Source organism: Neodiprion fabricii, chromosome 7, assembly GCF_021155785.1.
Source record: "Neodiprion fabricii isolate iyNeoFabr1 chromosome 7, iyNeoFabr1.1, whole genome shotgun sequence".
NCBI classification, from domain to species: Eukaryota; Metazoa; Arthropoda; class Insecta; order Hymenoptera; family Diprionidae; genus Neodiprion; species Neodiprion fabricii.
In genome coordinates, this window is record NC_060245.1 from 7,617,666 (window position 1) to 7,633,602 (window position 15,937).

A 15,937-nucleotide genomic window follows, 5' to 3' on the forward strand; every position below is an offset into this window, starting at 1 on the left:
AATCTATAATCTTTACAACCAACCTCGTTAAAAAGCAGACATTGGTGAAATTCTCGTTAAATAATATGTATGTATAAGAAAGAAAATGATTTCGTCGGGTCGGGTGATAAATCAAATGACTTGAAAAACTCGTTGCAATAATTTTCAATTCATGGTAGTAAATGTGTCGACAATATGTTTCAGCCTTCTGTAACGATTTGACCCTTTCAGCCACAGTGTGGGGCTAAGCGTCCTACTTAAAAAATTTCCATGTCCCAGCCTTATCACAATTTATTTACAACTTCAAATGGTCTTTGTTACTTTTTATAACCCCAAAAACCCTGAGCAACAAGTTTTGACCAGAATCATGGAAGTTTTATAGCTCTTTTCAATTTTGCATCCGCTAAATTGGTTCCACCATCTTGAATTTAGAAATTATGAAATTCTGACATCAGATTCGTGATCAGCGACTCCAAAAACCCCGAAGTAACAAAATTCAGGCCAAAATATCGAGTTGAAAATTGTGTGTCCGAAAAGGCACACTAATGCGCAATTAGGAACGTTTCACAGAAACTTGAGAAAAATATTAATATCTCCGAAACCACTTGACTTATCAAGCTCAAATTTGGAACGCATTCCCATTTGAGGGTTCTGGAAGAACGGTCGAAATTTCAGAAGCATTCGTTCAACGATGCGAAACTTTTGAATTTCACCGAAGTCTTCACGCAATCAAACATTCCTTTACCATAGAGCATTCCAAACTTCTCACAGTGATGGAATCACAGCTTCAGCTTGCAACCTGTGGAAAGCACGAGGTTCCGTGACCAAAACACAGTACCTGCAAGAGTCGGTGTTGCGGTGACCGTGGACTGACAACATCGAGTGGAGGGAGTCTGTGGGTATGGTAGGCGGTAGTAAGTTGGTCGCCCACAGGATGTCCCAAGCGGGAAATTTACCGTAGTTCCAAACGGAGTTGCGTTAGCGAACAACCAGCAGGATGCAACGTAAACTGGAAAGCTAGTTCACGGCTAATATGAAACTATCCCCGACCGCTTCAGACACGGCCTTAAAGCCACTCCGAAAATCTATAAGCCGTTGGATTTCCGAAGATTTATCACTGGATACTCTTTCAGGCATCAGTCGCTTCTCCCGAAGCTTCGATTTGTGCAACCGCTAATTTGCTTCGTTACGTTCGACGATCAAAGTCTTCAAAACCAAGTCCAAAACTAAGAGCTGTACTTGGTATTGATTCGCCGCTCCATTCAATGTACGGATTTAATTAAAAACTGACCTTTGAAGTGTGTCGATCTTGAACAGATTGGAAGAAGCGCGCGCTCTTGGAAGTGCTTTTTTGTCTTTTGTCTAGGTATTTTGATCTTCATAATTCTTTGATGAAAATTTAACGGATCTAAACTTGACGACCAATGTCTGCTTTATCGCGGTTATCCGAGTTACATCAACGGATTAATTTACACGGGGTAAACAGAATTACGGTTTAATTATACACCGGGCTTGTGAACCCCCAGAGGATATTCTACCAGGTGGAAGGAGATCTTACTGAATTTACCTCCTACGAACTACGCTTTCTTCTCCTAACGACAGACAGAATGAGTTTTGGAACTTCAGATTTTCTTTTTTATTCTACTCATCCACTCTCCGATGGTTCTTTGGTTACCTTCGAATCTGATTCCAAGTTTGGATATTGTTTGATATGGATTTTAACCGTCTGAAATGCTAAGTCTTTGAACCGTTACTCGAACTCAAACGCGGTATTTCGTAGAAAAAATGGAATTTCATTATCGATTGAACCAAGTCAACAAAATTTCTCTCAACTTATGCTTTGGATCATATATTTTTTGGGTCTTATGAATTCAGCATCATTTTGAATGTCAATATTTTCAACGAGAAGTTTCGTTTTTTTCAAACTAACATTAGAATTCCCAAAATTAGGAACTGCAGAGTCAAAGAATATTTGAGTTCAAATCCTTCAAAAAAAATTCTACATATATACTTCAAGAAATTTTAAAAGAGTCTTTAATATTCGCGGATTTTTATCGTACTTTTTCTGACGATGATCTTCATTTTCGATTCTTCTGCAATAATTGTCCGATTCCTTAGTTTCGAGGATAATCCCCTCGTTCTTCAATGAATCGTAAAACTCCTGTAAACAATCGCATGGAAAAAAAATCGTTCGTAGATAAATATAGACTGAAAAATACAGATACAAATTAAAAATTATATGTAATTATATTAAGTGCCTTAAGATAATTGAAAGTGAATCTTACTAACCAAAACAGAAGTAGAATAAAAAAAAAAAATGTTGATAGATTGTGAAAAATGACAATGAAATTCATCATAAAAACCTAGAACAGACTGAAATGTTTTTTGCTGTGGAAAAAAAAGAGAAGTTTTTAAAAACTCATTCTCACGAATGAAATGAACGTATAACATGATACTTTCCGGTCAATGATTGGCATCGTAATATTTTACATCCACAATTTGTCAAATAAATATCCTAAGCTTTCATATGATTCACGTTTTCACTAAAGATTTGACTGGTACGAAATTCGTCTGAAAATGTTCTCTACACCGCGTGTAGCAAACGTGTTGCTATAAAGCCAAAAAAAAAGCGATACAGATCCGTGACCGCAAAGAAGTTGCGGCATGGGCGATGAAGATAACGTTCTATCTGGAATCTGAGCGCGATTCTGTTTCGCGCGGGTCATGCTGGGCCTTTCTTGAACCCCACTTGTCTCCACTGGACGTCCAAAAGCCAAGATAAAGCTCGAGGCGGTGTTGACTGGGCGTCTAGACAACCGCTTCCATCCACCGTACATAAATAATGACACCCAACCGCTGGAAATAACTTTCAGTCATCAAAGGGAAATGCAACGGGGGTCGCTTTTCTCAAGCCTCTCAAGGTTCTGTAGGAACCGATACGGGGCGGGTTCGAAATTCCGAATTCGGAAAGTTCCGAAGACGCTTAATTCCGAATTATTTGGTTTGGCGAAACTCGAAGTAAGGAAATCAAATTTCTACGAAACAACATGGTTTCGAATGGTCGGAAACCCGTCGTCGGCTCAAAGTTCCGAAATTCAAGTCACGATAGAGCAAGTTTCTGAAAAATAAGTTTCGGTGGAGTAAAATTTCGAAAATTAAAATACACTCACGCAGCGTAGTTTACTCAACGAGTGGATGTAATAATTCAGAAAAATCTAAAATCAGAATTACCAGGATTTCGGACTTGAAAATTTCAAAAACCAAAAACGAAAAAAGATTGAAATCGTGAAAAATCACCCAGCTCGAAATTCACAGAACTGAAAATTTTCAATATTTCAAATTTCGGAACTTTGACTTGTCGGAGTTACACCCTTTCGGTATTTTTTTATTACGGAATTTTACCCACTCTGAACTTTGCACTCTCGGAAGTTTGAGAGTCGGGTTTTGGACAATTCGAAACCTTCACGTTTTGTCAAAGTTTTATTTCTTCACTTCAAGTTTCACCAACAAAAAATTCGGGATTTGGCGTTTTCGAAACTTTTCAAATTCGAAATTTCAACCCCGCCGCTAGCACGGAGCAGTGAAAGGCGAGACAAAGTGGGATATCGAAATTTCAAATTTATTTATCTCACATCAAATGATGATGACTTCAGAGTTTCGCAATGATAATGTTTTTACTGAGCTCAAAAGCAGGTCTTGCACCCTTTTTTGTACGGCTAAAAGGGATGCATAATTTTCAGATGCGTCCAATTCGTATCAAGTAATTTGAAATTCATGGTATTGTGATTAGAATGTTTTCACCCTCCTATTAGAGAGGCTTTATGCTTGCTTTTTTCGATGGGCGTAATGGAATTCCTTCAGTTTTACATTCGGAATAATGATTACCATTTACTGGAAAAGTTCCGACGATTTCCAACGAATAACGATACTTACTCTAAAAAGAGTAACTGCATCCCATTTTCCCCTACCTTTATCACTTTCAGAGTATGAGTTCAATCTCTGAACACATGAGGAACAACAGATGTGATAAATTCTAGAAAGGAATTTATAAAGTGTACACTTATTGTCGAAAGCATTTTAATCGATGTTACTCGCAATCCACGTTAATCGTCAATTGTTATCGATGAAACCTTTGAAACTCATCGACATCCAATCACGAGTCCCAGCTTTTAGAATTAATTCAAACATTGAATATTTCCATACGTGCGCGACGATTATATCGATGAATCCACTCCAAAATAATGAATTCCTGCGTAACGTCGTTCTCACAATTATCGTGGAACAAATTGTTTGATCAATCATTTGTTTCGCCTTGTGAAAGGTTACCTAGAAAAAAAGAAACCACATTTGTGAGAACGCTGATGATTATACAAAAACAAAGTTTGTAGTCCTATAATTCAACGATCGAAGTACTGGAACACCGAACCGCAGTGGGAAACTAAAAAAGTTTTAATGCGCAATATCCGATATTGCGGTTAATAAATAATTCTTTTCCAGACAATATGAGGAGAGAACGGAGTATCTGGATACTCTGGGGAAAAAAACTTTACTGCGAAAAAAGCTTCTCTCGCTCTTGTCCTTTGAGTGAAAACTCGAACCTTCGCAAAGTTATTCAGGATTCTACAACGAGTACCGAACTTTGAAGTTTCCCAAGAAACTGGTAGCCGCCATTCGATTTCAGGTCAGCGTCTTTAACACGCCCGTCAGTTTCGACCGTTTCATCTTTCTCGAAAGCAGTTTGTAAATACATTATTCACCGCGTTTTTGTACGCACGTCACACATATCTCAGCCATTTATCATAGTTGGTGAATTCCAGGGACAAGAAATTTGTTGGTTAAAATAATCCAGTAGATCTGTTAGAATTCATTATACGATTATTCATTTTATTCAGAGGATTATGTCTCGAATGTCCCCAAAACAAATTTCATTTTTTTCTATCGTCAATGCGACGTTACAATTTATTGATCGCAATCAATATCGGTGCAATTTTGTAGAATTGAATGTTTAACGAAAACAACGTAATGAAGAAAAGTATTGCGGTTAATTTGTAGAAAATAGTTTTGTCAATAGAATAAGAAATCGTAGCGTGAAATATAACAAATCTACTAGAATTTTAACTATTTTTAAGATATTATGTGGATCTAAATTATTAACCCTCACACTCCACACCGGGGTCAAAATGACACCGCGGCATCATCGCCATAAATTCCATACGGAAAACATCGGAAATAATCTAATTTGATCCAAGATAAAAAATGAAATACCATAAAAATCGTTAAGTAATACTTTTTTCAAAAATTGAAATTCATACTCTTGAATAAAGGTTTTTTTCCATCACGCAGTGCCCAGATATTTTTTTTCTTAAATATCTGTATCTTGAGAGTTACTCAGTCAGTTTTCAGCTCAAAATATTGAAAATTGAGTGACTTGTAATTTTTCAAGTATAATAATCTGAGATTTATGAATTTTTATTCCACATTAAAAGTTTCATTTTGCTGAGGATAACTAATTTTACCTTGATATTTAATGATTGAAAAGTATCCCGGAATTTTTTCAACTCATTTGAATCGATATCTCAGTTTCTACGCAACGATTTTTGATGTGGGGTCCACAAGGACCCCGATGCGATACCAGCATCACACACAGGAAGCTTACAGCGTGAGGAATGAAGAATCCGAATTATCAAACGAATAAAGATCAGTTTGCGAACGGACGAAACGATTTTTCGACACACAACTCATACTTTCCCCGTCACGGAAACAAATTAGTAAATTTTTCGCAACCCCTTTTATTCGAGAATGGTCTGCAGTCACGTAGAGAGCGGCACTTCGCAATATCGCACGTATGTCCGCAAGTGAGGGAACAGGAGTGGAAAAATAATTCCAACTTTCACAACGAGCCATTCAGGATTCGTTTCTTTTTTTTCCCTTCTTCTTCTTTCATTCATTTTACTTTTTACGTGCACACTTTCTTTCGTTCCTCCTTCTCCTCCCTTCTTTACTTTTTTACCCGCAAGCACTTCCGGGCAAAAAAAAAAAAAAATAATAATTTCGCCACCTGAAATTCGCCGGCTCTTTTCTTCTAACGAAGTTGCCAGACGGCGTTACATTTCAAAGAAATTTTTTTCACCGTTCCGAGCGCTGTGATCGTTACCGGTAATAACATCAGGCACAGAAGACGGACACTGAATTTTGCTCATTAAGCCACTAGAAGATGATTGGTCAATTTTTTTTTATCGTCAACAAATTTTTCGTCAGTTTAAAATTGTATTTTTTCGATACATTCACTCTTAGCTGTTAAGATCGCTTTGACGCTTAATTGTGCTCCGGTTTTTCAGTAATCAAGAATTTGACCGATCGGGTTTGCGCCTGGAAAATATTCATATGAGCACAAAGTAAAGGAATCGAAAATAATTAGGAAATATTTTGTCGTTTTCCGATTAACTAAAACTTGAAGCAAATACAACAGATTAAAAACTGCGACAATTTGACGAAACCGACGCTAGTTTTGCGTTCCTCGGCTTTATCACACGTGAAAATTGTTTGGTTTTCGATTCGTGCAAACATAAATGTTGTTGTTGAAAAATTCGATCTCTTCAACATTTTCTTATTCCCAGTTTTCGGTATCATTTACGAAGAAAAAGCAGAGATTTTTTCAAATCAATTAAAATTCCTTCGCTCCGGCATTGAGTGCTTTTGACACATTCACGAAGCTTGTATCCACGGTGGAGGAAGTGAGTAAAGATCCGTTCTTTAGTGCTTCGCAAAGCGCGGAGCGACGGCGTGGAAAACGAAATAGAACGGCGAAAAATCTGTTCGTTTGATACATAGTTGATGAAAATGGGAAATTCCCTGTTGAAAATTCATGGGATTCCGGGACGATACGTGCTCTTTAGCACCCGAGCATTGTGTGTATTATATATTCGTGCACGCTTCAATCTACGTGCCCATTGTGTTTTAACCAATTTACCGGCGTGCTATCTCCGAGCTTATCGAGGTGCGACTGGTTTGAATAATCTGATTTCACAACGAAAGCTCAATTTCCACCGGCACCGTACGTTCTTCTGGATGCGATATTTAACGACGCACTGCACCGACTCTCGGCCATTTCATAATACCTACTCTCTCGGCGTCCCGACGCTCGGTACTTCGTTTAATAGCCTGCATGGGAATCTCAGTATATGTATCTACAATTTGCATACATGATACACGAGCTCGGGTCCACGTGTATATGGGGCAGTCCAAAGGAAGGTGAACAACGTTTCACTCCAACTCCCATCGCACTGAGAAAAATTTCATTTGTTATAATAACTAGAAAAATTCATGTTCTACAACTCGAAGATTGTGCAGTTGGAAAAAAATTGTACCGGGGAAAATATGGTGTTTTTTTTTTTTTTTTTACTGGAGTTGGTGGAAAATTATTTTTTCGAAATTTTATGGAAATTTGAAGTCATTGTTTTCAACGAAAAACTGACAAAAAAACGATTTTTTTTCAGAAGCTACGTTCTCAATAAGTTTGAAACTATTTCTGCGTTTTCTTTGATCGAAAAAAAAATTTTTTTTACGTACCACGCAAAAAGGGGCCCGACCGCCGTTTGAGAATTATGCCTCTTTTCGCACATCAATGTTAGACTGGTGAAGGAAAATGTATCAAAAAGCATACAAAATGAAAAAAAATACAAACTTCAGTATAGTTCACTAAGGAGAGATTTGACTGGATCAAAAATTAAAAAACAATAAACAATACGAATTTCATCACGATTCGTCGAAGAGAAAAGCAAGTAAATGCGAGTTTAACTATTCTGGAAATTCAAAAAATAATTAATAAAAACAATTAGTTGGTTCAAAAATGAATAAAAATAACCGTATCTCTTTTATTCACTGCTGCGCACTTCAGTTTGATTGGTATATTTTTAGTTTTAGACGAAGGACTTGCATGATTTTTTTGATAATTTTCAAAATTCGTTGAATTCACTATTCGATTAAGGAGCTCTAGAGACGTTGAGGGTGATTATAAACATGTGAGAAAAAAATTGAAACGCTTGTTAAAGTTAAACAAAAACATAAAAAATCACGGACCAAATCCAAGATGGTGAGAGTTAGACCCCGTATGAATTGAACTGGAATGCTCTATATAAATACACTACCTGTGCATTTGCACGTATTTATACGGGGTAAAAGATAGTGCATTTTCATAGCGCACAGCTAGAGTGTAATACCTACGTATTATGTGCGGTGATATTTTGAAACTTTTATATACCTAGATACAGTGTTTAAAAATTCACCAAGCGTAAAGTCGAGTTATAGCTAACATTATTAAATCGAAATAATCTAATCGAGTCAAGTTTAATATTACTTACGTAATCTCTCTTCAAGATGGAAAAAGATTGAGTCTAGGAATTCTAACGCGGACTGTTCACCGCCTGACTGGCACACTCAGACATTTATTTCAAGAATGTAAGAAGAACTTTCTTACTTTTTCTTGTCTTTTGTAGAAATATACAAATATTTTTGAAAGCAGTATTTATGTCGCAGAATGCCAGAAAAGTCAGGCTGTCGCTCACCGGCAAAACTTAGATTATTATTAGTTATAAATTATAAATTTTCACAATCAACACTGCAATTTTAACAGAAACTCAAGTTAATTTCAATTATTTGTTTGGAAACTCAGTTACTCTGTTTTTCTCTTCAATAGACCGTATAATTCATGAAAAATGCACGAACACAAAATAACAATGTTGATAGCAAGTAAAAAAATCCGTTCAACGATGTATTGAACACAAAAGAAGATTTCTTGAATTCTACACGCGAATTCTACACGTTCACGGTGTTATTTAGAAAAATGAAAAGATAAACAACGGAAACTTCAAATATTGCACTGACTTCGCAACTTTTTCAACCGCGAGTAAAAAGTATTAAAAATCCAAAACTGAACAGGAAAAAAATAATCATCAAGCGTAACTAGGACTGTTCTCGGAGGGGACTTTATTTCCGACTCTATTCTGGCCGCAATTTTTATTTGAAAATTGGGACTTTTAAATCGGGCTCATATTTCCCGCAAATGCGTTTTAAAGAAAAATACCTCATTTCCGTCCCGTTATTGAGGTCAAAAAAGCTAACTTTATGGTCGAGTCAGGGATAAAATATTTTTATTTTTTCTTCTGAGAAAAAGAAGACAAGTATATACCGGGGCCAGTAATTGTTCATTAAATGACAAAGCTTGATTACAGCAATTATAATATTCGGTTTTTCTCCTTTCCAAAAACATTTAACATATCATGGGCCGTAATTTCTCTTTGAATTAGAGAAAAGAAGACATCCATATCGAATTGATTTTTTTTTTTCAACATATCATCTTACAATAATACTGAGAAGGTTTTTTTTCAAAAGGACACTGTTCAAATTACTTGACGTCCTTTTTTTTTACTCTTCAAAAGTATTTTAAAGAGATTAAGATTACTTTATAATCGCTGTGTAAACGAATTTTTCAATCTCGGCCGTAAGACGCCGATGATCTTAATCCCAAGTCTAGTGAAAGGTTTGAAATAATTTCGAAGCCATTCACGGCACTAAAAATACCGGCAATTTTTCACCTTTTTCGAGAAATGATTAACGACGAGAATAAGAAATTCAAATACTCGAGACGCGATCCTGACTCCAGGATAAATCAAATAATCGCGATTGCACGCCATTTGAGATGAAAGATATTCAGGCTATGATCACTCGACCATAAAACCGGTGCAATATTTTCAAGCACATTTCTTCCGATTGCAAATATGACAACTCCAACGACGAGAAAACAATTTCGCCAAGGGCTTGAAAATCAATCTAGAAATCATCGCATTCCACACATCCTAACCGAGGTAGAAAAAAGTTTCTCTACAAATATTTCCAAAATCGACAATGAAACCACTTCTTCGAAATTTCTTAAAAAATAAAGCACTAGGTTCGATGAAGGATTAAAATCATGAAAATGGAATCAGGAGTTGCAAGTGTCAACTAGAAAAGTTCGAACGGTTAATGCCGTTCAACTTTGTTGAATATGATTCATACGATGATTAACTTTCAGAGTTTCCCGTCAGACTCAGATTTTGGTTGAGGTTTGTTGGAAGTTATTCACCAGAAAAAAAAAACAATATAATCCTTGACGCGAACGCGACAGCGATTCGTGTAAGTTTCACAAACTGATTAATCTTCGCGTGAAATTCAAGACACCTTGGTTAAGCGATACGTTACTAACTCTTAACGATATCAGAGATTCTCTTGAACAGCAACTCGACCTCTTCATCCGGATTTACACCAGCGGAAAGCTCCGAACCAATTTCCAAGTAATTTTTCGTTGTCCGTGTTACTGGATCCCATTTCACAGTAATTAAATCATCGATCTGGGGTGTCGGATTTCTGTTGAAAAATATCGTTGTTATCTGCTTTCGAACGTTGGCTTCACAATGTGTAAATACAACTTCGACGATCGAAGCTGTTCATTAATAAGACACTCACCCGGTTTTTGCAAAGTTTGTCCACATCTTGACAAACCTATCGGACACTGTTTGCTCGATTGAGTTTGGTTCAATTTTAAGTTGATCGGCAAAGCGCAAAGGATGAAATAGATACGGGACTTCATCCTCGTGAGATGTACCTGCGAAACATAGTAGATTACACAGAGACAGTGCTACCTTCAGCAAAACTTTTCTCACACAATGAGTTCGTGTGTAAGTTTAGCGAAATATTTCATCTCACGAATGATTACCAAAAATTCATATTCTCGGATGACAGGAATCAATGCACGATGGATACACATGAGACATTCCACGTCAAATTAGTTGTCCATGTATCTCATCCTCTTCGATTCAGATCAATCTTTGGTATGATGTCAACCCTAAAGCGTGTCCGGAATTTTTTCAGATTTTCTTCACCCACTGTTGAAATTTAAACAAAATTGCGAAACCAATTACGAAAACGCGATTTTTAAAAATCTTAAAAAATTCACACGGATTCTTTGATTCAAAATGTGAGATTTGAGCAGCACATGATAATGGAATTTCAATATTTATTATTTCTTTCACAAATATTTAGTTTTTCTATGTCGGCATTGTATTTACTTTTTTATTTTTTACATGCCTCGATCTAAATATATCACAGAATCACATTATTTTCATGATTCCGTGATCTATTTAGATCGTGGAATAGAAGAAAAAAAAAAAATAAAAATAAAAATAAAAACTCCAATTCTCACATGGAAAAACTAATAATTGCGAAAGAAATAGTAAATATTGGAATCACATTTCAAATCATAGAATCTGTGTGAATTTACTCAGATTTATAAAAATAGCGTTGTCGGAATTGGTTTCTCGATTATTTTAAATTTCACCGGCGGTTAAAGAAACCTGAATAAAAATTCCGTGATCTTTTTGAGTCGATACGAATATCATACTAAAAAATTATTAAAATCGAAGAGGATGAGGTTGGTATATGGACTGGCAATCTGACGCGGAATGCACCATATATTCAATACAAACAATCATATTTATGAGTGTACGTAAATACCTTTCATCGAGCTTTTGTAAACTAATTTTGTCAAGGACTTGGGACTGTCGTAAGAAAACTTGTAAAAGTACGTCGGCGTCCTCTTCTTCTGCTGATATTCAACCACTTTTTGGGTCCCGTTGAGGAAATACGTATCTCCGTAATACCGGACTAAGTCACTTACTGCATCTGTGGTTATTGGTTTATCCTTGAAGTAAAACTTTCTCAACTCATCCGCAACCTGAGATACTTTTGATGGATTTTCCATAATCAAATCTGCAGGCACCGTACGCTCGAAATTCTTATCGAGTTCTTCAAACATCCAATCATGAGGTGCTACGGACAATTGAAACACAAAATGTTTGCACGGAAGGAGAAGCAATTTCTTACCTAAAGAATTGAACGATTTTTCAGGTTAAGACAATGCTTGAGAGACGACAAATACGTGCAAACGAAAAGACCGTTTTCGATGGCATCAACTCTAAATATCACAAGTGAATGATAACATTCGCAAAATCAATACAAAATGTCTACATTATAAATTTCAACACACATCATTTGACAAATGGCGTTCCTACAAGTTCGTTTGTACAAGCGGCAATTTAATTAAATCAAAATTTACGGAATTGAGAGTTAAATGTATGCATGAGAAACGAACTTGAAGGAACGCCATTTGTAGAAACGGTATATATTGTGTTGATTCAACGTGTGTTCAGATAAATTATGTTGAATGTGTCTAAATAATTGACGTGTTTAATTTTTTATTTAGACATGTAACCCTTTTCGGTAATAACACAGGCCTACGAAATATAACTTTTAATTTCCCCCTCAAGTAACAATGCTTTTTTTCGGTATTTTAGGTTTGTTGAATTGAAATATAGCGTTAGTTTTGTTACAGCACATCGAAATTTATTTTTATGGAAAAAAAAATAAAACGAATATAAAACTGAGTGTTCAAATATGCATTGAACAGCATTAGGTCCAAACAGGATTTAAGAGACTAGATAACAATCTCGATGTGCTGTAAAAAAACTAGCGCTATATTTTAATTAAAAATACCTAAACATCTCAACAAAAAAAAAAAAAAAAAACAAACAACAAAAAAAAAAAACAGTTTTCTCTCGAGGGAGAAATTAAAAGTTATATTTTGCAGGCCAGTGTTATTCAATGATTATCTTACTAAATATTTTCTTTCTCCTCCATAATAATACCACCGATACAGATACAGCGAGATAGTTGTCATGTACACGTGCAAAAAACTGTATTTTTTTAAACTTACTCAACAAGAACAAAATTCCCTCATGACTGTTGTAACCAATGATCACAGGCACGTCAAAACCTTCCACTGCAAGTTCTTCAGGGGGTTTCGGCATGAACGGCTCTTTGCTTTTGTCATCGACGCTCGGTCGAAATGGAGTTAAGAATTTAAACCTGTCCTAACGAAAAGACAGACAAATGACAGCTCTTATATTCGCAAGCATTCGGACTGATAACGTGTTGTAGAAAATGAAAACAGGATTTCACGGCGATGTCATCGTGTAAATAAGTCTTTTTGTAATAATAACGTTAATAATACTACAAGACCATCGGAGCATGTATTCAAACTCACGGAATATATTTTTTACGTTTTTTTTTCAATAATATTCTACCGACATACTTACCTCATCAGTCTGAAATTGTTCTTGAGCTTCTATAAGCTTGGCAGCCGGAACAGTGCGCAGATACTCAACAATCTCGTGAGGATCAGTGATTTCTTTTCCAAGAACAGCGACATAGCGTCGAGCAGTTTCGACTGACAGTGGAGTCCCTATCCAAGGAAACAGCATTGTTCCGCTCTGCATAATGGCCTTGTGGAAAAGACCTAGACGTCAATGGTACTGTTCAGAAAGTTGCTCATAATAATGCACGATGAGATAATACATCGATGACGAAACGCATCTTGTATACCTTTAGAAATCGGCGATACGAGTTGATAATGCACCGAGGAACTGCCCGCACTTTCTCCGAAGAGAGTAACATTGTTTGGATCGCCACCAAACTGGGCGATGTTTTCCTTAACCCATTTCAGAGCTGCCACTTGATCTTTCAGACCCATATTACCAGGCACCACCTCGTGATCGAGTTTCAGGAAACCTTGAATTTTATTGTACTTTAGTGTTACAAATCCTTAGGAGAAAGGTGTTCCAGGTTGATGTCATCGATTTGATTTCTTTCGTAATATGTTGTAGTGGACTAAAAACTAAGCGACACGTGTGTTTTTTATCTACCATTGGATAGTTTAAGGAGGTGAAACCAACCTCCAAAGTTGGGTATGTCAAGGGGCGATTTAAATGGTAAGACGAACATCGAATGGACTCACCGAAGACACCAAGTCTGTATTGTATCGAGACGACTAAAATGTCCTGCTTCATCAGGTAATCTGGACCAAACATGTCATCACCTCCATCGCCCATTATAAAAGCTCCTCCGTGAATCCAAACCATCACTGGCCGCGATCCTTTTAAAGATGTGGTTGCTACATTGAGGTACAGACAGTCTTCATCGCCGACCATGTTCGATGTTATGTAGTCTATTTGAATACACTTTGGCCCCTCTTTAGAAGCATCTCGGACGCCAGTCCAAGGTCGTGGGGGTTGAGGATCCTGGTAAAGAAATTTGTGACAAATGGCAATGAAAACTGTTTTCATTGTTGATGGTTTGTGTTGAAATCAAAGATATTACGGAAATGAAGAAATTTCTAAATTTTCGTTTATTATGTCAAACGAACTTTGGAATTACTGGTAATTGTGTTGTTTTTCAGGAAGATTCTAGGCTACCTTGTGTTTAATTGTGTATGCATTATAGATCAATCAGTTTGGCATTGTGCAAAAACTTTACCAGGACACCAGCAATCCGGATGGCGGTTTATTGAAATATCAGCCATATTTTTTTACTATTATTTTATATGCGTGAAGTGAAAAACGACAAGTAAGTACCGGGAATTCAAGTACTTTTCACCTGTAATTTTTCTTGCATCAATACGATCAGTGTTGCGTAGTGATTTAGTGGTTAGAGATTAACAGACATGTTTTTAGACTTTCTGAAATATTTTATCGGTCACCGTCATTGAACTGGACCTCACTACACCAGCAACGTGACGCGAACCTCAGTATCAACATTGAGTGAGCCGGTACTTCCGTTAACCCTTTGAATCATAGTGGTAAGTATTCTAACCACCTATTTTACATGCATTTTTTGTATATCTAGAAAAATTTTCGACATATTACTTTGCGGTTTTTTGCTGTTTCTAATGGTACATGTACTAATAGATTTTCAATACATAGGAATAAATATTGCGATACAATGTAAATTATCATTGTAAGCAACAGATTGATCGAAGAAAATGGTGAAAATTGAAGTTATGACTCATTTACGATGCAGTTACTCCCCTGCACGTATACATGTTTTACAGTAATTAGATGTTTTTGGGGCTGCTGATTACGAATCTGCAATCGGATTTTAGAAATTAAAAATGGAGTTTCCAATATGGCGGACAAAAATTTCAAATTCGACCGAGTTCGGAGAAAAAACCCTGTCCAAGGGTTTTTGAGGTCGCTGATTACGAATCTGAAATCAGATTTCGAAAATTCATTATCACGAATCCAATCAGCGAGCCCGAAAATCACTGAATATAGATTTTGACCGGATTTGAGAATACTATAAAATTTGACTCAGCACAATAATGTGTGACTCAAAGGGTCAACGTTCAAGCAATCTCTATCGACACTGCCACACTTAACTAGTAGTGCACGAGTATGCCGTTTCTTTTTGTAGGATATTCGATAAAGAAGGATTAGTTCCATTTTAACTACCTCACTGCTCATACCTAATGATAATAATAATAATAATAAAAACGAAAACGACGTTTTGTAGTTTACTCATTGCACGAAACGCAGACGTACCGAAAACCTCAGATCCCCTAGAGGAGGCGCTGCAAATGGAATTCCCTTAAAAGAGATGTAGGATCCTCCAACGACACTTTTCACAATCGTACCGCGAAGCCAACCTTGTTTCACATTCACCATAGGCCCACCCATGCTTGACTATTAAAGCAATTAGACCACCCAATTCTACCGCCGTCTATGTTCATCTGGCATTGCATACAGCTAGTCTACAACGAGTTTCGTCAATGCTTTATCAACAAGGCATCGAAATTCCCTGGCACGATTGTGTTATCTCAGATTAATCTTACACACACAGTTTATTTCTATGTCATGATTATCATTTTTAAATCATGTCATAATAACGTTAATAAAAAGATATGACCGACTTCCAAAAAATTACTCAATATACCTTTGCTCTACGAACAACGAAATCATTTATTTCTTTTAGAGAGAACTATCTAAAACCAAGAGCGCGTATAATTTTCTGAATTCTATTTTTCATCGCCAAT

General features: G+C 36.5%; 1 protein-coding gene across 2 annotated transcripts; it reads right to left on the reverse strand.

Annotated features, from left to right (window-relative positions):
- Positions 1-4,229: 4,229 nt before the first annotated feature.
- LOC124186809 (esterase FE4-like) lies at positions 4,230-15,647 on the reverse strand. 2 transcript variants are annotated; one of them, XM_046578833.1, is made up of 9 exons: positions 15,447-15,647; positions 13,865-14,147; positions 13,453-13,638; positions 13,167-13,366; positions 12,785-12,941; positions 11,527-11,841; positions 10,480-10,618; positions 10,220-10,380; positions 4,230-4,305 (listed from the first exon to the last, which is right to left on the reverse strand). In XM_046578833.1, the coding sequence occupies exons 1-9, from the start codon at positions 15,579-15,581 to the stop codon at positions 4,274-4,276; spliced, it is 1,608 nt and encodes a 535-aa protein (XP_046434789.1). In that variant the 5' UTR covers positions 15,582-15,647; the 3' UTR covers positions 4,230-4,273. The 2 variants fall into 2 exon arrangements, with proteins under 2 accessions (XP_046434789.1, XP_046434790.1); XM_046578834.1 differs by lacking the exon at positions 4,230-4,305 and having other exon boundaries at positions 10,235-10,380; positions 11,690-11,841.
- Between the last annotated feature and the right edge of the window lie 290 nt (positions 15,648-15,937).

Bases quoted from the DNA above. Each gene is read 5' to 3' on its own strand.
- LOC124186809 (XM_046578833.1), bottom strand. From the start codon at position 15,581: ATGGGTGGGCCTATGGTGAATGTGAAACAAGGTTGGCTTCGCGGTACG. The intron at 12,942-13,166 runs GTAAGTATGTCG...TCTTTTCGTTAG, and splicing joins AACAATTTCAGACTGATGAG to GACAGGTTTAAATTCTTAAC. The intron at 11,842-12,784 runs GTAAGTTTAAAA...AATTGTCCGTAG, and splicing joins GGGAATTTTGTTCTTGTTGA to CACCTCATGATTGGATGTTT.